This window comes from Kogia breviceps, chromosome 14, assembly GCF_026419965.1.
Source record: "Kogia breviceps isolate mKogBre1 chromosome 14, mKogBre1 haplotype 1, whole genome shotgun sequence".
Taxonomy (NCBI): domain Eukaryota; kingdom Metazoa; phylum Chordata; class Mammalia; order Artiodactyla; family Physeteridae; genus Kogia; species Kogia breviceps.
The window spans coordinates 1120740-1144974 of record NC_081323.1 but is presented as its reverse complement, the minus strand read 5'-3'; the positions used below and the strand labels follow the sequence as shown (position 1 = coordinate 1144974).

The 24235-nt window shown below is 61.3% G+C and overlaps 1 protein-coding gene across 1 annotated transcript in view; it reads left to right on the top strand.

The window, feature by feature from the left end:
• NTSR1 (neurotensin receptor 1) overlaps positions 1 to 20161 on the top strand; it is a 47089-nt gene extending 26928 nt beyond the window's left edge. Inside the window, exons 2-4 of the mRNA XM_059036556.2 lie at positions 10434 to 10635; positions 14025 to 14115; positions 15254 to 20161. Of these exons, the coding sequence (XP_058892539.1) occupies positions 10434 to 10635; positions 14025 to 14115; positions 15254 to 15503 (543 nt within the window). The 3' untranslated portion in view covers positions 15504 to 20161. The remainder of the gene's footprint in view (positions 1 to 10433; positions 10636 to 14024; positions 14116 to 15253) is intronic.
• Positions 20162 to 24235: the final 4074 nt, after the last annotated feature.

The following is a 24235-nucleotide window of genomic DNA, read 5'->3' as shown; positions in this document are numbered from 1 at the left end:
GTGGGCCCCAAACATGGAGTCCAGGGCAGCTAGCGCTGAAAAAGCCCAAACTCTCCAATGGGTTTCAGGGGAGCATTTTTTTTTTTTTTTGCGGTACGCGGGCCTCTCACTGCTGTGGCCTCTCCCGCTGCGGAGCACAGGCTCCGGACGCGCAGGCTCAGCGGCCGTGGCTCACGGGCCCAGCCGCTCCGCGGCACGTGGGATCCTCCCGGACCGGGGCACGAACCCGCGTCCCCGCATCGGCAGGCGGACTCTCAACCACTGCGCCACCAGGGAAGCCCCGGGGAGCATTTTTAAAGGCCCAGTTGGGTCAGGAGGCAGTGGGGCAGTTGCAAGGTATGTGATCAGCTCGTGCACAATGAATTCTCTGATTGGCTGACGGTGAGGTAACAGGGTGGGGTCTCAGGGGTTCAGATTATCTGTCCTCAGACTCCAGGAGGCCTGGGGGCTACATGATCGTGGTCATCAAGTACTTAACATCTCCCATTTGGTGGGGGTTTTAGCATCTGTAAAACAACTCAGGAAGCATGCATCAGATACTGTTATCTGAGTACTTCAGAGAGGAGCTACAGCAGAGCACGTGGGTCAGGGGTCTGTCCCAGGAAGGACCCAGAGGCCCTGCTCGGTTACACCAAGAGCAAAACAGGACCAGACACAGGAGACAGGTGTGCACACACGCAGCTCACACACACGTGCACACATAGACACAAACACACATGCACAGTAAGCGGGACCGAGGTTTGGGGGCTTAAGGGAAGACCACTTAGACACCGTCAAAGCACAGATCCCTTGAAGGATGCTGGTCACTCGTCTCAAGCTGGGCTCAGCCGCCCAGGACCCTCTCATGTTTGATTTCACACTCACTTGAGTTGGATTCAGCAGCGGGCTCTTCTCTTTCAAGCTTTAATTACACGCTGCTGGTTTTTCAAGAAGTCAGACCCACAGGTCAGATTCGCTGATGAGCCTCTCTCCGTGGGAAACGAGAGACACTGCCCCCACCCCCACCATGCTCCTTACCCCACTCTGCAGTGTGGCGGGGGGGGTGGGACACCGCAGGTGGGGCCCAGTTACCTTTATAAAACCAGTCCCCACCTGGCCAGCTGGCAACCTGTCCCTAGAACCAGAGTCTATAAAGAGATAAGAAAAAAAAGTACCCAAATTCTGGGCTCAGATAGCCCAGTCAGCCACACAAATGACCCCTGCCCACCGCTCCCACCACATCCTTCAGCCTTCACAGGACTTGTAGTCAGTGCTTGGGGCAGGGGGTCTGGCGGGGGGCGGGGGTTGTATTTTATTTAAGCAAGGTTTCCCTCCAAGGAGAAAATGCAGTGGTGGGACAGATAAATTTAAAACACAGCACTTTGTAAGGCAGTGTCTCAGCTAACCTCTGCTGCGTAACAAAAGAGCCCCAGACTTATTGGCTTAAAACACTAGCTATTTATTTGCTTGTGATCCGTCGGATGGCAAGTTGAGCTGGCTCAGCTGGTCTCAGCTGGGGTCACTCATGTGGCTTCGGTCATCTTGTGGCTGCACTGGGCCCGGATGGGTCTGAGACAGCCTCATTCATCTGTCTGGAGGCTGGTGCTGGCTCTCACCTGGGCCTCTGTCCCAGGGTGAGAGGCAAATCAGGGTTTCTTCACATGGTGGCCGCCACATTCTGAGAGAGCCAGCAAGAGAGCGTGAGGCCTGGCTGGGAAGGCACAGGCCAACACGGCCGCTGCATCTCTCTGGTCAGAGCCAGCCCAGTCGAGAGGTGGGCCACAGGCCCTATGTCTCTATGTGAGGAGTGGCCAAGTCACATTGCAAGAGGTGGGCATCCAGGGTGGGAGCCACTCTCTGCCGTCCTAAGGGCCATCTGCCACGGGCCACAGGGTGGCAAGTTCACGGCACAGTCTGGTCCAGGAGAGCTTGTGAGGAGCTGCCTCACCATCTGGGATGACTAGGGGAGCCTAGGTGCCACCGCACGGCCCCTGGGGGATCCTGGCGATTGTGAAGATGCGGGCAGGCCCAGTACTGCCCCTGGGCAAGCATGTCACTTGGCGGTGTGGGGGCCTGTGGCGGCCAGTCCAGAGACAGCTGGACATACGGGGCTAGAGCCGTCAGGGGAAAGAAGCCACAGTGATCGGCTGTCTCCCCCCCCAAGGGGTGACCTTGAAGTTGTTTCTCCAATCATAGGAGTGCTCAGGCCCGGCGTCGCTGTGGGTTTTACCCTGTAGCTCTGCGTTGGTGAGAATTTGCAGTTAGTCCACGGGGACAACGACAGACTGACCAGAAGAGGCAGAGACCTCTCAGCGCTGACCGTTACGCAACCGACCGCATCAATGCCCTCAAGTGGCGGGCTTGCCTACCGGCTCAGCCCAGGCCCAGCCCAGTACAGGGACCAGGCCCATACAGGGAGGGAGGCCAAGGCCCGGGAGTGTCTCGAGTGGCCGGGGAGGGGCACAAAGTTGCCCTGAATGAGCCCCAGTAAGTGCACCTGGAACAGTTTCCAGAGGCTGCAGTCAGCGCGCAGGTCAATGGCGGGGGACATGGGCCAGCAACACCAGAAGCAGAGGACAGGGGACTCCAGCCTGTGGGGGCTCGTGCACCCACCTCAAGCGCAAACCGATACCCCGAGTTCCTGCCTCTCCCCCATGTCTCCCCGCGTCTGCAGGTTGCAGGTACCGAGGCTGGGCTGGGAGGGGGGCTCCAAGATGCCCCCACGCTGCAGTTTACCCTGCGATTCTACCGAGGAGGAAAAACCCCAATTCGCGATCTCAGTGAGTCATTCTGGGGGAGGAGGGGCCCTGGCAGCTCGGGGGGCCTCCCGGAAGACGGACTTGCTGGAAGACTCGGGAAAGCATCTCTGCTCAGGGCACTTCCATGGGAAAGAGACTCAGATTGTTGGAGGAAAAACGTAAGAAGGAACCTCTGACCTGGGAGGTCAGCAGCAGCAAAGACACCTGCGCAGAAGGAGACGTGCTCTGCCCTGGAGCCTCCTGCACGGCCAAGTGCACGGCTCCAGGGGCCCTGAGAGGCTGAGGGTGTAAGGGGACCTCCTCTAGGCATCACCCCCGCCGCCCCCATGTCCACCCCCACCCCCGGGGCCTGCCTCAGCGCCCCCGTCCCTCCCAAACTTCCATGTGTCCATCCCCACAGGCACCGCCCTAACACAGATGCATCACCTCCCTCCTGGGCCTGGGCCCCTCCCCGGGCCCTCTGCCCCCAGGCCCTACCCACCCTGCCCGCAGAACTCTCCCGAAATGCAAACGCAGCTGTGCTGCAGTCCCCTGCTTCACCCCGCCCCCTTCACCCCCCCCACTTCCATGACCAGAAGGAAATGGCCCACTGTCTGGGATCTGACGCCGCCCGGCCCCCCGGGCTCCGAGATGTCACGTGCTCCCCTCCTTCTCAGGCCCATGGGTGCCCCTCATCCCTCAGGTCTCTGCATGGAGGTCCCTCCTCCAGAAAACGGCCCCTCTCCCCCCAGGCTGGGCCTCGTGTTCACTTCCATGCCACGTTTGTCCACCCATCTTTCACACTCCCCTCAGTCTATGTGCAGGGTGCCTCGCATACAGCAGGTGCTCAGCAAGTGCTTGTGACGTTTAGACAAGGTGGGCTCGCGTGCACGGCGCATTCAGAGGATGGAGGCCGGAGCGTGGAGCACAGGCTGGTGGGCCTGCGGTGGGGAGGGGAGGGGGTGGGGAGGCTGCGGGTAACCAGAAGGGAGGGTGCTGGAACATTCCAGAAGAGACGCAGAGCCTGTCCCTGTTCAAGTCCGTGGCTCCTGGGCTTGGAGGAAGCCGGCTGCCCTGGGCCCGTCTCCAGGTAATTGACTGAGTCACAGGAAGCCTGAGCAGCACAGCCTCGTTTTCTGAAATTGCATCCGAGGAAAAGAAGCGCTGATGAGCCTTGAGCGGAACATCAGAAAGGCCTCTTGGCGGTGCCTGCAAGCCGCTGGCCTGGCTCTCAAAGCCAACAGACATCTGAAAACACGGCAAACAGGACTTCAGTCTACAGATGGTCTCGAGGCAGTTTTGAGATGGGATGGCACGGCCGGAACGCGAATCACCACCCCGGCTTCCACACCCAGGGTGACTAACGAGCCCCCCACCCACTCGCAGCCAAGGCCAGGCCCCCAGCGCCTGCCCTGCATGCTGCTGAGGCCAGGGTCCCATCCTGTCTCTCCTCGAGGACGGCGACCCTGGTACAGGTAGAGGGACAGGCGCAGAGGGAAGGCCTTTTCCCTAATCCGACTGAGGGTCTCCTGGCAGCCCGGCTGGTGCCAGCGCTGCAGCTCGGCCGGGGCCGGGCCAGATGCGGCTGCAGGGCGGAGGGCTCCTCTGTGTCTCCAGCGCTCCAGGAGGGTAGAGACTCCCGCGTACAGGGCTGCTGGCCGCACGGGCAGCGGGGACTTGGTGGGGGGGCCTCTTGCAGAGGTTTCAGGCTGCTCACCTGCCCTTTGTCAGTGGACCGGAGGGGTCTGGGGACAGGGCGGAGGGTCCCTGTTGATCCCTGCCCCCAGCTGGCTCGGGGGTCCCACTCCCCAGTCCCTCCCCACCCACAGTTCCTCCCAGCCCGGTGCCCCTCCCCACCAGGGCAGCCCCTCCACAGCGATGGGCACTGTCCGTGGTGCTGAACCCTCGGGCTCCCGAGACGCGAGCATTCTCCCCGCTCTAAGTCGCCGCTGACTCTGCTCAGTCCTCTCCCAGAAACTCCAAACCCCAAGAGGAGCGCGGCACCAGCGTGGAGCGGAAGGGAGATCAAAGAAAGGGGAGAGCAATGGACAGACGTTCAGTCCTGAGAGGTCACCACGGAGTCGCGGCCTTTGGACTAGAAGTTGTTCTCAAACTTTTGCAGTTCCCCAAAGTGTCCCCTCTGGGAAGCTGGGGGTGGGGCATGCATCCACCCGAAGTGAGGTCCCCCGACACTTGCCCGCGACCGGGGGGTTCTCCGTTCGTCTGCTGTCTGCTCTCTGCGTGTCACAGGCCCCAGGACACGGAAGCGTGCGCTGGGCTGTGGGTCAGACTGCGTCTGGGCTTTTTCTTCTATAAAGCGGGAGCGCCAATAGCTTCTAGGCGCGTATTCCGCAGAGCGACGCACGCACGCACTGAACGCGGGTCTGGCTCGTGGAAAGCGCTCTGTTAAGAGTTAGCTAAAGGGGGGCTTCCCTGGTGGCGCGGTGGTTAAGAATCCGCCTGCCAATGCAGGGGACACGGGTTCATGCCCCGGTCCGGGAAGATCCCACATGCCGCGGAGCAGCCAAGCCCGTGTGCCATGGCTACTGAGCCTGCACTCTAGAGCCCGCGAGCCACAACTACTGAGCCCACAAGCCACAACTACTGAGCCCGCGTGCCACAACTACTGAAGCCTGCGCACCTAGAGCCCGTGCTCCGCAACAAGAGAAGCCACCGCGATGAGAAGCCCGCACACCGCAACTAGAGAAAGCCCGTGCACGGCAACAAAGACCCAATGCAGCCAAAAATAAATAAATGAAATAAATTTTTTTTTTTTAAAAAAAAAAGAGTTAGCTAAAGAGTGTGTACCGACCAGAAAGTGGAAGTCCTTTATGCCGAGCCAAAATCCGGCACTAGAGCCGCCCGCTGGTGGGTGGCACGGCATCGTGGGGCTGGGGCTAGTGGCCGGAGCCCCTCCCCTCCCCGAGGCGGCCTTTCAGGCCCTAAGATGACTCACTTGGTGCCTCAGCAATGCAGGCAGTTCCTGGGGAGGTTCGGGGTCCCTCCCCTGCAGGCACACGCTGGGCCTCTCCTCAGACGCTCGGGCCTCTGGTCAGGGCTCTGACCCACGGAGCAGCGGGCCCTCGACGCCGGTCTGTCTGCTTTCCCAGACGCTCGCCTGCCGCGGGCCGCGTGGGCCCTCCTGGGTGGGACCCCGGCAGCGTCCGGAGGGTCTGGGCGCTCGTGAGATGAGGGACGTTGGAGGCAGAGTTACTCAGACAGTGTCAGCCCGGGAGATTCTGGGCTGTGTCACCCCAAAGGACAGTTTCTGCCCTCCCAGCCCCGTGTCCCGCCAATGAAGCGAGGGTGGGCGCACTGAGATCTGGTCCCCTGCACCTCCAACACCCCCGTCCCGGGGCGGCAAGGTGGGGTGTGTTGTTCTCGTGCCACTGTGGGAGCAGGGGCCCGGGCACGTGTCACAGGACACACGTTCCTTCCACTCAGGTGCTCTAAGGTCAAGCGGGCGTGCCCGGAGCCCCCCAGCTCCCCGCCCTTGCCCTGAGTCGGCCTCTGGGTCGGCCTCTGTGAGGCTCCTCTCCGGGGAGCCATCCTGGGCGTAGAGACCGGCTCCTTACTTTACAGAGGCACCAGCTGCTCTGTGCTTTTGCTCTTTTCACCCAACCGTGACCTTGGCCCTCCCTGTTGGCCGTTCTTAGTGTCGACAGCACCCCGTGGTGTGGACGCGTCATAACTTACCCACCAGCCCGAGTGGGTGGGCCATTGAACTTGTTCTGGGTTGTAGCTTTGCCAGCAAGGCTGTGCTGAGTGACCGTGACAGACAGCGACTCTGGAGTCACTTGCATCAGCGTTCTGCCCTTGGTGGTGGCCGAGGGGGAGGGGACTGTCCGCATCTGCTGGGTGAGGAGGTGCTCCCTAAAGCCTGGGCCTGGCTGGACTGGTCATCTGCTGGCGGTGGCCCCTGCCAGGCCAGCGAGGCCATCCACATCAGAGGGTTTGACAGGAAGCCCCTTCTCCCCGCCTCTCCCCTCAGAAGCTGTTGTACAAGCTGCTGAGCTTTGCAAACACCCTGAGAGATATTTTTATTTATTTATTTATGTATTGGTGGCCGCGTTGGGTCTTTGTTGCCGCGCGCGGGCTTTCTCTAGCTGCGGCGAGCGGGGGCCACTCTTCGTTGCGGTGCGCGGGCTTCTCTTGCTGCGGAGCACGGGCTCTAGGCACGCAGGCTTCAGTAGTTGTGGTGCGTGGGCTCAGTGGTTGTGGCCCGTGGGCTCTAGAGCACAGGCTCAGTAGTTGTGGCACGCAGGCTTCAGTAGTTGTGGCGCACGGGCTTAGTTGCTCCGCGGCACGTGGGATTTTCCCGGACCAGGGCTCGAACCCGTGTCCCTTGCATCGGCAGGCGGATTCTTGACCACTGCGCCACCAGGGAAGCCCCTGAGCGGTATTTTGCACCTTCCCACTCACCGCAGGCTGGTGTTGAGCCATGAAGCTCGGGAGTCCAGGGGCTGTTGGCTCTTTACCGAAACACAGTGGGATCAATCAGAGAGAAACAGGCCGGTACACGACAAGCTGTTGCCCCTCAGAGGAAGGGTAGACGGGACGACAGCCTTGAAGGAGGAGGTGGAGGCGTGAGGACCCCCCGACCGCGGGCCTGGCTACGTGCATCCCATTGGCGCCCCGGCCCTGTTTGCAGGCAGGTCGGGGGCGGCCCTTCCTCCCAGACAGACCTGCGTCCTGCTCCACTTTCTTTTAATCGCTTAACCATTTCACTCTCTGTCCCTCACAAAATCACAAATGCTGGAGAGCAGAGACCAGGCCCTCCAGGATGCTCTCCTTTCACCCGTGAGGCCCCATTCTTAGGCAGGCCTCCCGCACAAGGTGGGAGAACGGAACCCATGGGCACCAAAGCAGTGGCCTGCTCAGCAGGACCCCCACAAAGGTGGGGTCTCTCTTCTGAACAGCAGGCCTGGTTCTCCCAGCACAAACGTGATTGGTGGAGAGGTGAACCTGCGGCCTGTGTGTGTCCAATGAGGACTCACCCGGGCCTTTTGGAATGTGCCCACTGGCCAGGAATGGAGCGGGGTGGGTGTTTCCAGGGAAGCGGACGGAGGTGCTGGGAAGGGACAGTGGAAGCAGCTGGCCCTGAGCGTCCAGCCCCCGGCCTGCAGCCCGTCACCCACCTCCTCCGGCTGGCTCAGGCGCTGCCTTTACCACATGCCACGTTTGCCTCCTGGCCTCGTTCCTGCTCCCCTGATTTATTCGCGCCAAACTATTCTCATAGGATCTCTTTAGCGCCCTCCCATAGTGGGTGAGGCCTCCCGTCCCCTACTGACCTGTCACCTTCCCTTCCAGAACTTTCCTGGCTACTCTTAGATTATCTTTTTTTCCATTTGAATTTTAGAGTCAGGCTGTCTATCCCCAGGTGGTCTCACATTTTATTGGGACAAATGCACAGACAAGGCGCATCCCTCCACGTCCGCGTGTCTGTCTGGAAGGGCCCTGGTTGCCCCCCTTCCCCTCTGTCCTTTCTGCGGCTACACTTGCAGCGGTTCCTGGACGTCTCGCACAGGGCTTAGCAGACTCCCTTCTCTTCGCTTGTTGCCGGGAGCGGGCTGCTCCCCTGTTCCCAGAAGTTGGGGCTGGAGTGCAGGAAAGGGGTACAGGCTGAGCTCCCCTCCGTGCTCTGAGCCTCGGCAAGAGAAGGCAGACCCCGAGAGCCAGGCATTGCCCTGGTACCCCACGATCCAGGGTCAGTCTCAGTCTCCAGGCTGGAGGGGCGGGGGAGGCCGAGGGAAGACACACCCCTCCGGAAGCCCACACCGGCCCGAGCCTCGTCCCCAGGCCTCTGTCGGGGGGGCCTGCAGTGCCAGGGCCCCTCTCCCCACTCCAGAGCCTCAGGATCAGGGCCTGGAGTTCTCCCAACTGGGGGATCCGCTGGGGGCCTGGGCCCTGGTCCCCCGCTCATGGCCCCCAGAGGTGGCGGTTTTTGGTGTCTGTGCTCATCGAAGTATATGGTATTTCAAATGTTTTGACATTTAAAATCTGTGTTGAATACATTTGTTTTGTTTAAATTATGCCCGGCTGTGGTGACTCACGGGAATTGGTTTGTCTCCTGGACCCAGGCCCGGCCTCCCCCCCCGCACCCCCGCCCAGCCCCCCGCCCAGAGCTGCCCCTCAGCCGCACCAGCCCCTCGTCCCGCGGGAGGACCTCCAGACCGCCACTTGAGCTCAGTGGATGCAGGAGGGAAGGATGCCCGGGGGAGTCCACTCCCAAGCACCCAGCGGGTGACTAGTGACGGGCGCAGGGCTGGCAAGTGTGGAAAGGCCGCCTGCCGACGTGTTTGTCCTCTAGTTTAGGGGAGTCTTTTTCAAAAGGAGCCAGAGGTGACCTCAGCCGCCATCTCCTGGATGCCTAGGGCCTCCCAAGCGGGACCCGGAGCGCCGTGGGGCAGGCAGGACCTGCGCAGGCATCGGCCAATGCCCCGAAGAGAGGGCCGTGTGAGCTGCCCTGCTCGGGACGGAGCCTGACATCCAGGAGGCCCAGGAGGCGAACCCATCGACGTTCTAGAGCCTCCAGCACCTTTGGCTTCCTGCTGGCCGCTGCTGCATTAGCAGGACAGAGCCGGAAGGTCCTTACCCTGCTGAGACAGTCCTTGTCTACCAGCGAGGAGACCTCCACGCGGGACCCTCGGCTCTGCTCTCAGGGCTGTGGGCAAACCCGAGCGAGGAGATGGAGGGGGCAGCCTGGGGCCCGGGGCACCCCCGTGCAGACCCCGGGACCCAGGTGGGGCCAGTGCAGGTGTCTCTCCAGGTGCAGCCGTTTGCTCTTTGACCCTGACGTTCACGTGAGCATTAAGGGCCGCGGCGGTTGGGTAGGGGGGATGGAGAAGAGGCACCAGCCCCTCACAAGGGCTCGCGAGCTCACACTTAGAAGCTCAGGCGTCGGAACGTGACGTGAGGACCCGCATACTCAAAAGACGGCGCCAAACGCGGTTTTACACCAGAGGCTCTTACTCCGGGGCCCTGGGAGGCGACGCGGATTCAGGACCAGCTCGGTGGGAGGCCCGCTCCGCCTCGCTGGTCGGGGCCACACGCGTCCACCGGCGGGTGTGCGTGCTTGTCTGGAACGGCCGCGGCAGCTCGGGGAGGCCACAGCTGCTCGGGCTGAGCAGGTGCCCGTGGAGGCGGGTCTCAGCCTGGTGTCGCCCAGGGGCTGGGCTCCAGCTCAAGTCCAGGTGCAGCCACTTCTGAGCTGGTGCTTTGGCAAAGCCCCTCGGCACCCGGACACTCGGTTTCCCCAGAGGCAGGGAAACGGGGAAGGTGGAGGTGCCAACGAGAAGCGCTTTGCAGCGCGCTGAGAGGCAGTGGGGCGGCGGTGGGTCTTCCCTCCGTGTCCTAACGTGAACTGTCCGTGCGCAGGACGAGGGACGCTGGCTGAGCCATCCTGGAGAGGAGTCAGGAGGGACCGCTTCCTTGTGCAGACCTGGGGACGCAGAGCCCCGGCCCCTCACCGCAGCCGGGATATGCCCCAGGGTTTTACTCCACGCTGTGCACAGGCTGGGGGCTCCCCAAGCTGACGGGGAGTCCGCAGACGCCCCCCCCGAGCCAGGGGTGCGGGAGCGGGCGGAGCGTCGGTCTGGGGACGGACAGACCGAACACCGCGCATGCGCCAACGCCTAAGCCCGGGCCAGTGGGCGGGCGGCTCCAGGGCGCGTCCCCGGCCCCGCTCTCACGGGCCGCCCGTCTCATCCCTCGCAGATCAGCACCTTCACGTCCTTCGTGTTCCCCATGGTGGTCATTTCCGTCCTGAACACCGTCATTGCCAACAAGCTGACCGCGATGGTCCGCCAGGCAGCCGAGCAGGGCCGCACGTGCACAGCTGGGGACCAGCAGAGCTCGTTCAGCATGTCCGTCGAGCCCGGCCGGGTCCAGGCCCTGCGCCACGGCGTCCGGGTCTTACGTACGTAACCGCTGGGCCCTGCGAGGGGCGGGCGGTGGGCGGCCACCAGGGGCCAGCCAAGCAGCGAGCTCGCTACCGCAAACAGAAGGTCTAGAGACCCGGGGAACGGAGCGCGTCGGGCCCCCCCTGGGCTCGGGGCTTCTCTTCGCTCCCTCACTCGTCCACCCGTCCATCCATCCGCCGATTCAGCAAGCCTCCCGGCACCGGCTCTGAGTCGGACAGTTTGCTCGCAAAGCCAGGGCCGCAGAGTTGGGGTCCCTGCGCGTGGCGGGCAGCCGGGTGCCAGCTGGAGAGGCCGGAGGTGCGGTCCCTCTGCACAGATTCTCGTAGGGGATCCTGGAGGCCTGAGGGATCGTGTGGGGCGGACCCTACGTTTCTGTGGGTGGTGAGGGTCCATCCTCCCTCTTTGCGTCCCCGGGCCTGGCCTGGGCCCGCAGGGGCATCAGGAGGAGGGGTCCTCAAAACAACCCACCCCCTCCCTGCTCTCCTGAGGTAGCCCCGGCCCCCCTGGTCCCCCAGAGCACCTACCCTGTGCTTCCCACCACCCCAGGACCCACGCCCCATCTCCCCCCTGCCCCGGGCTGCCTGCCCCTCACCTTCTGCAGCCACTGGTCTCGGAGGGAAAAGGTCCCCGCAGCTCTGTCCGAAAGGAACGTGATGCAGGCCCCACGTGGGATGTTAAATGGTCCAGTAACCACCTTTTTAAACAGTCAAAAGAAAACAGGTAAAGTTCATTTGGATCATTTATGACTCCAGTATTTCCAAAACAGCATCATGTCTGCATCCGTCCACATCATGGGATTGACGGGAGAGTGACTCCGGCGTGCTTTGCACCTGGGCCGGCTCAGCTCCCCGCAGCCACGCATCAGGTGACCAACAGGCAGCGTCCGGTGGGCGGGGCCGCAGCGTTTGCTTCTGCTGCGTGCGGGCAGGCGGGCAGGCTTTCTGGAACAGCCCGGTGCCAACCCCTGCTGCCAGCAGGCAGTGCCTTCGTTGGGACCTCCCCAGCCCAGGGTCTCCGCAAGCCCCCCAGGGTGGATCTCCTGGGCCCATGGGGTCAGGGCAGCAGCCCTGGAGCGGGGGCCCCAAACCCAGGACCTCCCACAGATCCCCACATGTCCCCAAGAAGAGGAGCACATCTCGGGGAGCACCCGTCTCTCTGCCCCGGGACAGCACATTTGGCCTGAAGTTTTCCCAAGTGCTTGGGTGCTTTCTTTTTCATTGTGGTAAAATATACAGAGCACAAAATGTACCATCTTGGCCATTTCTAAGCACACAGTTGAGCAGCAGTGCAGATGCCTGGGCGGCCATCGCCCCCAACCCTCCCTCCTTGTAAGACTGAAACTCTTCCCGTTAAACACCGAGTCCCCACTCCCTCCCCCAGCCCCTGACAGCCGCCTTCTACTTTCTGCCTCTGTGAATTTGACTCCTCCAGGGGCCTCAGATAAGTGGAATCACACAATATTTGTCTTTCTGTGTCTGGCTTATCTCACCGGTCAAAATGCCCTCAAGGTTCATCTATGTTGTAGCCTGTGTCAGAATGTCCTTCCTTTTTAGGGCTGAAGAATATTCTGTCGCACGGATGGACCACATTTTGTTTATCTGTCATCCATTGATTTCAGCTACTCTGAATAGTAGTGCTGCTATGAGCTACTGGTATCCGTTTGAGCTCCTGTTTCCAGTTCTTTGGGGGCATAAACCCACGAGTAGAATTTTAATTTATTGAATTAAAAAATATTTTTGAACAGCCAAACTGTTTTCTAAAGTGGCTGCACCATTTTACATTCCCACCGACAGCGTACAAATGTTCCAGTTTCTCCATATCCTCCCCCAAATTACTCTTATCTGTGTTTTTCTTTTATAGTAGCTATCCTATTGGGTATGAGGTGGTATCCTATTGTAGTGGTTTTTTTAATAGATTTATTTTATTTATTTATTTTTGGCTGCGTTGGGTCTTCATTGCTGCGCGCGGGCTTCCTCTAGTTGCGGCGAGCGGGGGCTGCTCTTCATTGCGGTGCGCGGGCTTCTCGTTGCGATGGCTTCTCTTGTTGTGGAGCACGGGCTCTAGGCACGTGGGCTTCAGTAGTTGTGGCACACAGGCTCTAGAGCACAGGCTCAGCAGCTGTGGCTCACAGGCTTAGTTGCTCCGCAGCATGTGGGATCTTCCCGGACCAGGGCTCGAACCCGTGTCCCCTGCATTGGCAGGCGGATTCTCAACCACTGAGCCACCAGGGAAGCCCCTCTATTGTAGTTTTGATTTGCATTCCCCTAGTGATCAGTGATGTTAAGCATCTTTTCTTGTGCTTATTGGCCATTGGTATCTCTTCTTCAGAGAAATGTCTATTCAAATCCTCTGCCTGCCTTCTTTTTTTTTTTTTTTTTTTTTTTTTTTTTTTTTTTTTTTGGTGGTACGCGGGCCTCTCACTGCTGTGGCCTCTCCCGTTGCAGAGCACAGGCTCCGGATGCGCAGGCTCAGCAGCCGTGGCTCACGGGCCCAGCCGCTCCGCGGCATGTGGGATCCTCCCGGACCGGGGCACAGACCTACGTCCCCTGCATCGGCAGGTGGACTCTCAACCACTGCGCCACCAGGGAAGCCCCCTCTACCTGCTTTTGTATTGGGTTGTTTGATTTTTGTTGTTGAGTTTTCAGGATATTAATCCCTTATCAGATATGTGATGCAAATATTTTCTCCCATTCTGTAGGTTGCCTTTTCACTCTGTAAATTGTGACCTTTAATGCACAGTTATTTATTTTTATATAGTCCAAATTATTTATTTTTTCCCTTGTTGTCTTTTCAAATTCAATGTTGTGAAATTTTTGTCCTATATTTTCTTCTAAGAATTTTATACCTTAGCTTTTATGTTTAGATCTTTGATCCATTTTGAGTTAGTTTTTGCAGATGGTGTGAGGTAAGGGGACAGCTTCATTCTTTTGCATGTGGGATCCAGTTTTCCCAGAACATTTGTTGAAAAACAGCCTTTTTTCCCTTTGATCTTGGCACCCTGTAGAAGGTCATTTGACCATATATGGGAGGGCTTATTTCTGGTTCCTCTGTTCTAGTCCATGGGTCTACACATCTGTCCTCATGCCATTACTACTCTGTTTGGATGACTGTAGCTTTGTGGTAGGTTTTGAAGTCAGGAAGGGTGAGTCCTCCAGCTTTGTTTTTCTTTCTCGAGATTGTCTTGGCTGTCCAGCATCCCTTGAGATTCCCAATGAATTCTTCTATTTCTGCAAAAAATGTCCTCAGGATTTCCATAGAAATTCCACTGGATCTCTAGCTCACTTTGGGCAGCACTGTCATCTTAACACTATTAGCTGCTTCAGTCAACTAACACGGGACGTCTCCCCCCGCCTCCCTGAGGCCCGTATCCCTCTCCGTGTCTCAGGTGCCGTGGTCATCGCCTTCGTGGTCTGCTGGCTGCCCTACCACGTGCGACGCCTCATGTTCTGCTACATTGCGGATGAGCAGTGGACCCCGTGAGTACGGGAGGCTGGGGCCGAGGGGGTGAGGCTTGCGCTGGGGGCGTGCTCCCCAAAACAGTTGGGTGTAGGGGTTGAGGGCGCTGAGAGGGGCAGCTCAGGGTGGGCGGGGGGCGTCAGCATCCCCCAACAGGACCTCAGGTGTGGCCGCGATAGGGCAGGGAAGGCAGAGGCCATAGAGGGACAGACACCCCGGAAGCTGCTTCATAAAAGGAAAGCAAGTCCTAAGACAGTCAGTACGAGACAGGTTTGAGGGCGTCTGGAGAGCGACAGGTAGGGCTGGTGCTGCTGGCTGTGGGAGGAGCGATGGCGGCTGTCGGGGCCCCCAGACACCCCCAGCCCCTGGAGGAGCCGCCAGGCCACCCCCAGCCTGGAGGAGCCGCCAGGAGGAGCCCTGGGACTCCGAGAGCATCACCCCCGCACCGCGACGTACGGACGCCGGCCTCGCCAGCTGGCCTCCCCGCGATGGTAACCTCGGCCCCACTGCGTGAGCCTCCCCTGCATAGTGGGGCTGCCAGGTCCCAGGGTTGTGGGCCCTTCCAAGTGACGGGGAGCCACTAGGGAGGGAAAATCTAGAAGGGATGAGGCGAAGGTACAGGGTGTGGAACACAACCCAAAGTCAAGGGTTTCTGAAACTCAGGGCTCCCTGGTGGTGAAGTGAACTGCCAGATGAGGGAGTGAGATCCCTGTGCACAGAGGCAAGCAAGTCGAGGTGAGGGGCACAGCTGTCTGGGGGGTGTGGAGGGGCTTCCTGGCCTGGCTGTTCTGTTGAGACCAGGACCCGGCCACGACCTGCAGCCCTGGGGTGGGGCTGGGATTCTGCACAAGGAAGGGCGGGCCAGCTGGGCTGCAGGGAGAGGTGGAGACTGCGGCCAAGGGGGACTGCACAGCTGGCCTCGGGCAGGCGGCCGCAGCTCAGCTCGGCAGTTCAGCTGACCGGTGCCAGGCGGGAGTGTGCTCGGAACTTCCGACCTCTCAAGAGAAACCAGAGCCCTGGAATTTATTATGAAATATCCCCACTTCAAAAGATGTCCAAGTAGTCTGCAATGACTGTCCCAGGCCCCTGCGTCAGCCACGGGCTGCCCCGTGCGGCCTGTGTCTGGCCCGCCAGCCTGAGCGTCCTCTCCCACCCCAGGTTCCTGTATGACTTCTACCACTACTTCTACATGCTGACCAACGCCCTCTTCTACGTCAGCTCCACCATCAACCCCGTCCTGTACAACCTCGTCTCCGCCAACTTCCGCCAGATCTTCCTGTCCACGCTGGCCTGCCTCTGTCCCCTGTGGGGGCACAGGAGGAGGAGGCCGGCCTTCTCGAGGAAGGCCAGCAGCGTGTCCGGCAGCCACACCTTCTCCAGCAATGTCACCCGGGAGACGCTGTACTAGGCCCGGGTGGGGCCAGGTGGGGGCCCGGGAGGGGTCACGGAGGGGCTGCCACTCGGCCTCCATGCCTGTCCACCCAGCGCCTGGGAGCTGGACGGGGGTCGGCCCTGGGCCCGCTCCGCGGCAACCGAGGCCCAGGACCCGGCACCCACACCCAGAGGCTCCATTTCTTTTCAGCTTCTCCTCTCTCACCCTCCCCACGGCGCCCCTCCTCTTTGAAAGCCAGATAGAGAGACTGATCCTCTCCCAGATCCAAAAAGGGCCTTTAATGAGGAGAAGTTAGCGTTGGGTGAAAGGCGGTCTTTTTTGTTCTCGGACTAATGGATGTTGAGGGAGAAAGACATGCAGGGAGTAGGTTGGGGCCGGAGGGCGGTGACCCCGAGAACTGGCTCTGGGAGGAGCCCAGCTGGCAGGACCACTGCTGTCCTGGCACCGCCGAGAGGGCCTCCGGGCAGCTCAGGACCGGGTCAGCCCCTTGTGCAGCAAGCATGCGACCCACCACCTTTCCAAGGGCGAATCCCAGGAAGCTTTGATGTCACAAGAGGTCAATGAAGGGATCGGCCTGACGTCGCCCAGCCCTGGCAGCCCCTGCCCCCTGCCTGTCCTCCCCAGGCCAAGGTGGCAAAGCTCTGCAGGGACACCACGGGGCAGCTCAGCCTCTCAGTTCTCCATCCTGGCTCTGCGGACACAAGGCCAGGTCAGTGGGCTCCCAGGATAGAGACGTCCTCACACGCTCTCACTCCCGCTGTCCAGCCGAGCTCCTGCAGCCCAGCTCCCAGCTGCTTCAGGGTGGACGCCCCAAGGCAGAGGGGGGGTCCGCCGGGTCTCTGACAGACGCCAGCCCTGGGGTCTGAGCCACAGGGGAGGAGGAGGAGCCCTGGGTACAGGCAGCCCTCTGGCCGGCGGCCAGGCGGAGGCCCAGCCTTGTTTGTCACGGCCAGCAGGCAGGCCTGGCCCCAGCGCAGGCGCCCAGAAAGGCAGGCGCCTCCCTGGACTCTGGGATCCCGTCTCCAGACAGGATGGCCCGGCCCCAGGAAGGTGCCCTGAGCCAGGGGAAGGCGGGTCCCAGGGGAGCTGCCCTGGACCAGCCGGGACCACGGGTGGCCAGGGGCCCAGAAGTGAAGCGCAGGCCTCTTAAAGCAGGTCCTCCCTGGGCCTGGGAACACATCTGCCCAGAAGGGAGACAGTCAGACAGACAGACAGACAGGCAGGCAGAGCGGCTGCCGGGGCGGCACTGACTCGGGATCAGGAGACCTGCTCCTGGTCTGCAGTAAGCCGGGACTCAGTCTCCCGTCGTCCAAAACGACGAGTCGGATGTATCCGCGGCCACTTCAGATCTGGGCTCTGCTATGAATCGGGGTATCATATACTTGAGCCCCACAAAATCCTCCCCCAAGCTGTTCACCAAGAACAGGCCTGGGGGCAGGCCCACAGCTAGTCCCCGGGCCAGGCAGCCCTCCCGTGACCCAGCGGCCACCGGTGCAGGGGACAAGGCCAGCCCGGAGCTCCCACACGGGCATCTGCTCTGGGCAGGGGGCACGGGAGTCCAGCAGATGGGCCCGAGGGCAGCGCAGCCCCCAGCCCTCCTCAGCGAGTAGGCATCAGGGATCAGCAAAGACCGAGTCTGGGCTCAGGCATCGGCTTCCGAAGGAGGACCTGGATTCTTGTGACAGGTCCTCAGACCCTCCCTGGCCTCCCTGGGCCCCAGACACACCACGATCCCCCCCGAGCCCCGGGTTCCCCATCTGAGAAGCGGGCGTGGTCGTGCACCCTGTTGGCCGGGGCTGGATGTCATGGCCCTGGAGGACCCAGCCCAGAACGGACCGAAGGGACAGTCCCCTGAGGTGGGGGCAGGGTGGACGCGGGATGAGATGCCCACCGCCCAGACGCTGCTGGGGGCCGACGGGCAGGGTCTGCCGCTGAGCCCGAGTCCACTTGACCGTCTGCCCGCTTCACGCTGCCCTGCCAGACGCCCCTCCCGGCCGCGCCGGCTCCCGGCCCGTCACCGGGGAGCCCCAGAGGCCAGCTCTGCGTGCCACACGTGTCTGCTGAGCCAAGCGCCCGCGCGGCTGGGCACGGTGATGGCGGAACCCTGTGCTGTGCGCTGACCCCCCGCCCCCCACGTCCTGCGGTGACAGGGACGTTCCCCCGCCCCCCTCAGTAAAGGAGTAGGGGAGGCTGTGGACCCGGGGCGCACTCCCACGCAGAAGGGCCGGCGGGCCGGCTGCAGCCGCTGGCTCACCCGCTCACGCATGAGAAGGTCCCTGATGCGGCCCCCTGGGCCGCCTGGGCCCCCGCCTGGGCCCTTCTACTGAAAACACACGCGCTTGGTCTCCGAGAGCCCGCAGTCGGGAGACCTGGGTCCTCGGTGGCTGTGTGGCGACGCCCTGCCCCTCGGTGTCCCGATCTGTGGCCTGGGCGCAGGCGAGGCCCAACGAAGCGCGGTGTGGGGTCCTGTGACTGTTCGCCCCTGGTCTCCACGGCCCTTCCGACCAGCTCAGGGGACCGAGGGAACAAAGCAGCTCCTCCCTGGGGGCCGGCAGGTGGGGAGCCAGGACGGGGTGGGGGGCACTCAGCCTGTCTTCAGACACAGCCGCCCTGTCTGGAGCCTCCCGGCAGCAGGGGGGCCTTCTGCAGCGGGGTGTCCCCCTCTTCCCCTTTTCTCTTCCCCTGTTCTGCCTTCATCTCACCGCAGCAGGATCCCCGGAGGCCCCCAGCCTGGGGGACGAGAAGGAAAGCATCTTTCCAGATCGCAGGCCCTCTGTCCTCCCCCCCGAGTCTCCCCGGCCATCTTCCCCTTGCCCCCCTTCATTCATTCACTCGCCTGCCACCTGCCCATTCTGACTGGCGCAGCGCTGCTCAAGGGCTCTGTGCTTTTGACTCACCCGCCCCATCAGCAGGGAAGTCTCAGAACTCCCACTGACTCTGAGGTGTAAAGGATTCGCTGGCAAGCTCCAGTAGGTGCACTGACATTTTACAAGTATAGCCAAAGGAATGAAGCTCCAACAGTGAATTTCAGGCCAGTCATGGAGAGAGACATTTGGGGACAATGGCAGGCAGTCCCAAACCCTAGCTGCACCTCAATGCCACAGTCCCATGGGGCCAGAGCTCTGGACGAGCCCCTCCCCACCTCCTGCAGGCTTGCTGAGCTCCGGTCCCTGTTCCAGCACAGGGACCAGAGAGGAATCCACTCTCTTACGGGAAGGCACCTCTGGCCCCGTCGCTGTCGCTAGGCAACAGGAGGAGGGCTTGGGAGAGAATTCCATACATTTTAAAATACATTTGAAGAAAGAAAAAAACCAGCCAGTGGCTGGCTGCAGGGGCCTGAGTACAGGGGTGGCTGCGCCCCATCCAACTCCTCCCCCCAACCTCCCTCCCCACCCCTTCCTGCCTCCCACTTGCCCCCCACTGCTTCCCACAATTATGATTTGAATTCCAATTTTTACCAGAACACCACGGAAACCCCACCCAGGCTGAACTGAGGAAGGAGAGAAGGGGACAAGGGGAAGGCCGGGAGCCAGCTGGGGAAGGCGGAGATTCAGAACCAGGGGCCGCGAGCGGCGGCCGCCCCACCCGGGAGGGACCCCCCAGCACACACGCGTGCACCCGCACCATGCACACACGTGCTCGCACACACGCCCCGTCTGCACTGGCCTCCCGCCCCCGGGCCTCATTCCTCCCTCTGAGGTTGGCAGTTCTCAGCCCGCGGTCCAGCTTGGAGGTGGGGGTGGCTAATGTGGACGCTGCCCTCCTGACCATCTGGGCCCCCAATCCCACCCTCCCCCGTCCCGCTCTCGGAACCCCCGGGGACCCCCAGCGAAGAAGCTATGAGGAGACTTCGAGGGAGTCGCCTGCCACAGCCAAGGACCGCCCCCCCCCCACCCCGGAGGAAGCGGGAGCGCGCGCCCAGCCAGCTCCCGGCACCCGCACGGGGCTCCAGCGCGGCCACAGCTCCAGAACTCCCGGCTCGCCTACATGGCTACCTACCCACCTCTTCACTCCTCAAGGAACGTGAGCTCAGCCTCCAGGGAGAGAATTGGACCCGGATGGAGCGGGAGTGAGGCCTGAGAGGTGGGCTGGGCTGGACCCAGTCCCCCCACCCGGAGCCCCCACCTGTCTAGCCTGCTGTGCGCACATTAACTTTCAAGATGCAAAACCTTTATCTTTTATGGTAAAAGCAATTCATTCTCTCGTGAAAAACTGAAATAACATGGAAGAGGACAAAGTACAGAGTGAAGTCTCTGCTTAGTGCCACCTGGAGGTAATCAGGCTTCAGATGGGCGAGCGCAACACCCCCCGGGGCTGCGGGCACTGCCAGCCGCTGCCGACAAAAGCGCCAGTCCTTGAGTGGAGTACACGCTGCCACGTGCACCACGCGCGCGCACACACGCACTGCACACGCACTCACACATACACATACGTGCATGCGCGTGCACACACACATATGCACGCACAATGCACTGCACATGCACGTACAGGCATGCACATACAGACACATACATAATACACGTATGTGCACACACTCGCGTGGACACACGTGCACGTGCACAGATACACACGCGGCTGCAGCCGTGTCAGTGCACACAGCGCTCCCCCCTTCCTTTGTGTGCGCCCAAAAAGCCATTTTTTAGACACAAAGTTAAAATAAATTTCTGACATTCCGATGTTTCCAAAAGCAAATTTTCCTGTGCAGGTGACAGTTCCCCGAGTGTCCAAGCAGAGGACATGCCATGTCCCAACAGGCCTCAGCTGACCCCATGGGAGCCCAGAGACGGGGATGGCCCTTCGGGGGTGTCTTGGGGGGTTGGGACGGGGAGCCCTTTATACCCCTCCCCCCTTTCCTTATCGGGCTGTCACTGGATGCAGCCCAGGTGAGGCTGAGGGGACAGCAATGAGGGCAGGGACAGGAAAGGGGGACAGGAAGCGGGGGAAGGCAGGGAAGGGACACGAAGTACCCGGCTGCCCTCTCAGGTTGTACGACCTTGCAGGAGTCGCTGGGCCCCTCCATACCTTGGTTTCCGTGTCCGTTCCACAGGGAGGGGGGTGGTTCCTTTAACTGATGAGGAAACTGAGGCTCAGTGGGTCTCTGCCCATGTCACCTGGGGTCTGCAGCAAGGCGGAGGACACTCGGGTCTCCCAGCTCCGGCCTGGCCCTCCCTCCACCGGGACGCTCTCTCCCCACCCCGCCTCTGGCCGCAGGCCCACAGCCCCCCGGCAGCTGCTCCGCCCTCATCAGTCCACCTGCCCCACACCAAGGGTCACCTCACTGTCCCCTGTTCCTCCAAATGTGCTGTTCCTGGACAACGAGTGAGCGCACAGATTACAGCTTCTGCCACCCGGGGTCGTCTGAGGCCTGATGGAGATGTGAAAACCTCATTTCAAAACCACCTGCGCCACCCTTGGTGCCTCAGCAGGAACAGGGAGGGGGTGCCGAGAAACCATCACGTTGCCCTCCCCCACCCCCCCAGGCCCATGGTAGCTCTAATCCAGCGAGGCTGCTTGGAGGAGGCAGCAAGGGGGCAGCCCTGACTACACTCCCCCAGAGCCCACCGAGCGGCTGGAGATTCCCGTGGACAGATTTACCTTGGCCCCTCCCGACTGCCAGGCCCGGGCTGTTTGGGGACCCAGTGCTGAGCAGGGCAGGCCCCTGGGCCTGGGCAGGGGGCGCACAGATGAGAATGAGGAAAACAGACAAGGAGGTGAGAATCGCGGGGTGGGCTCTCAGGGAGCAGACAGAGAGAGTGGCTGGGGGGGGCACGCTCCCTCGGGGGCTGGGATGGCGACACCGTGTGGCCAGAGCAGGAGAGCCAAGGGTAAAGCGGGGACAGGTGGGCCGGGCCGGATGGCAGGGCTGGCTTCATTCTGAGCTCCTTGAGGACACGCGGGTAGGGGGCGGCATTACAGACATTACAGGAGTCGGCCAGCCCAGCGATGGGACCCTGGTGCCCACAGAGAGCCGGGCCAGCAGGGCAGCCAGCACTGCAGGCTGTCTGTGCACATTAGTCACTTCTCTTGGGCCCAAATTACCCTTAATCACTCAGTCCCTTCTCCTGGCAGTCAGGCTCCTCTGAGCAGCTCATCATTCGTCTGCATTAGAAAGGGACGCTTCCAGAAGGACCTCAGGAGGCAGAGCCCCGCCTCCTGTCTGATGGCGAGGACCCCTACCTGAGGTGACCCCAGGGCTGAAGGGGCCTGGAGCTGCCCACACAGTCCCCCCACATCCGACGACGGTCACCTGGAGTTCCCACAGGTCCCCACAGCCCAGCCCACCAGTCTGCACCTGTTTCTATCACTCGACACATGTAATGGGCACCCAGCCAGGAGAGAGCAGCTCATCAGGGGTTCAGGGTGGGAGGACTCCTTGGCCTCAGTTCAGGCCCCTCTCATTGCAGCACCCCCCGCCCAGCGCCAGGCTGTCTGGTTCTTGGACCCCCTGCACCGGGGCTCCAGTAGGGAGCCTGGGAAGCTGCATTTGCCCAGAAGTTATAGGGTCCCGCCTGGGATGGACTGGCCCCTTCTGAGCCTCCCAGCAGCTCCAGGAGATGCCCCTGCATTGTCCCTCGTTTACTGATGGGGGAAGGGCCTGGGGAAAGGCCTATGTCCCTGACCAGCTTGTCCCCCAGCCCCTGCCCGCTGCTGGTGTGGGAACCCAGCCTCAGTGGGGATGAGTAGGGAAGGAACTTAAGGCCCACCTTGCACCCTGGGGTCCTGATTCCCCTTCGTCCACCCCAGCCCCAGCCAGAGCAGCCCTGGCCTCAGCTCTCGGGGCCCCAAGAAGCCAGAGAGGCAGATTCTTGCATGGCGAGGTGGCATCTGTGACCAGGAGGGGGAATGTGGTGGGCCCCGCCCACCTCCTGCCCACCCTAGGCCTGCCCCTGCCTGGCCTAGGATGCCCTGTTTCCAAAACCTGCCGTGGCAGCCCCCCCGTCCACTCCCCCTCTGAGCGGCAGCCTGTCTGCAGCCCCCATGTGCCCCACTTGCCCTGAAGCGTGTCCCAGGCCCTGCTCACGGCCACAGCAGTGAGACCAGCGGCTGGACTCTGCGGCTCACCCGGCAGTCTCGTCCTTGCCGCGGCTGCAGAGGAAGGGACTGTCCGCACAGCCATCTCACAGGGCACCCAGGCTCCAGGGCATCGGACCGTCTGGCTGGGAACACCCGGCTAGAAGTGGCAGGCTGGGGCCCGGAGCCAGGACCCCCCCATGCCCTGGGCGCCCCCGTGCGCTCAGCGCAGGCCCGTGGGTGCTACGGCAGGGCTGGCTGGACACCTCCCTGCTGGCCCCTATATGGGTAAATAGACATTGAAAAAGAAAAAAATAATTTTTCCTGGTGCAAAAAGGGACAGAGTCCCCTCCCATTTTCTTCAAGTGTTTATTTTAGAGAGCTTTTGATAGCGCCTCCCTTTGAGAGGAAAATACATCTCCTTAAAAGCTAAATAAGCCTTGCGCCAGCTTCCGGCCCAGGCCTGTGTTTCTCGGGGGGCTGGGGGCCATCTCTCCCTGAAATGCAGTCATGAAGGAGATGGTGCCCCTCTCCCAGCCCCTGCGGGAGCAGGAACCCGACCCCAAACTACCTGCTGTCACAGAGATGTGAGAGGCTTACATTTCCTTTGGATAAAGCCTGTTAGCTCACACAGACGGTCACCCCCATGACCAGGCGGGTTTAGGATGAACTGTATGTGACAATGGTGCTGTCAAGCCCTGCGACTTGAGGACCAACAGCTGTTCACCTAGAACACGTGTGGTCAACGGGTGTGTCTTCTTGGCTCTGGAAGAGGTGTGATCACGTCTCTCAGCAGATGACCTGTGGCGCACGTCACATTCTGCTTTACGCTCATTCGGTAGTGAGACTCTTTTCTCTCCCCTCTACCTCTGGGGAGAGGTTTCCCGATTGGCAGGTTTCACTCCTAGTTCTATTTCCCCGAAACCCCAACCCCGTGTGACCTGGAGCCATGTCCCCCTCACATTACCTAGCGGTTTTCCGTTTGAAGCTGCTTGACTCTCTCATATGCCCACAGATGGGGCTTCTTGAAAAGGAGCCCACGTGCCCCGGGAGTGGAGCGTGCCGTACAGGGATGCTGCTGGCGCCCCTGAAAAGAGAAGGCAGCCCCGTCCGGCTCCCGCCCACCCGGGAGGCACTCAGCTCGGCTGCCCAGACGCCCTGCCCGCCGCCTCCCAGGCAGGGGGAGGTGCCAGCCGGCTGAGCGGCTATGTAACCGCTTTCCCATCCATCCAGAAAGCCAGCCCCACACGTGATTCAAGGACAGCCTTTGCTGCTGGCCCCCTGGGAACACCCGCAGGAGCTCGGGGCTCTGTAAAGGCAAGTGCCTGTCGACGACTTTGAATGACCTTCCACTAATTACCTGCCGGGGAGCCCAAAATAACTCCCCAGTTGGCCAGCCTCAGGGTGAGCCCTGGCCGAGACCTGATTCTACATCTCATCTTTTCGTTGTTTCTTATTTTATTTTTTTAAACATTTTTTCTGTCTTTAAGGTTGTATCTATTTTATTTATTTTTGGCTGCGTTGGGTCTTCGTTGGCTGCGCGCGGGCTTTCTCTAGTTGCGCTGAGCGGGGGCTGCTCTTCGTCGCGGCGCGCGGGCTCATTGCGGTGGCTTCTCTTGTCGCGGAGCACGGGCTCTAGGCGCGCGGGCTTCAGTAGTTGTGGCGCATGGGCTTAGTTTCTCCACGGCATGTGAGATCTTCCCAGACCAGGGCTCGAACCCGTGTCCCCTGCGTTA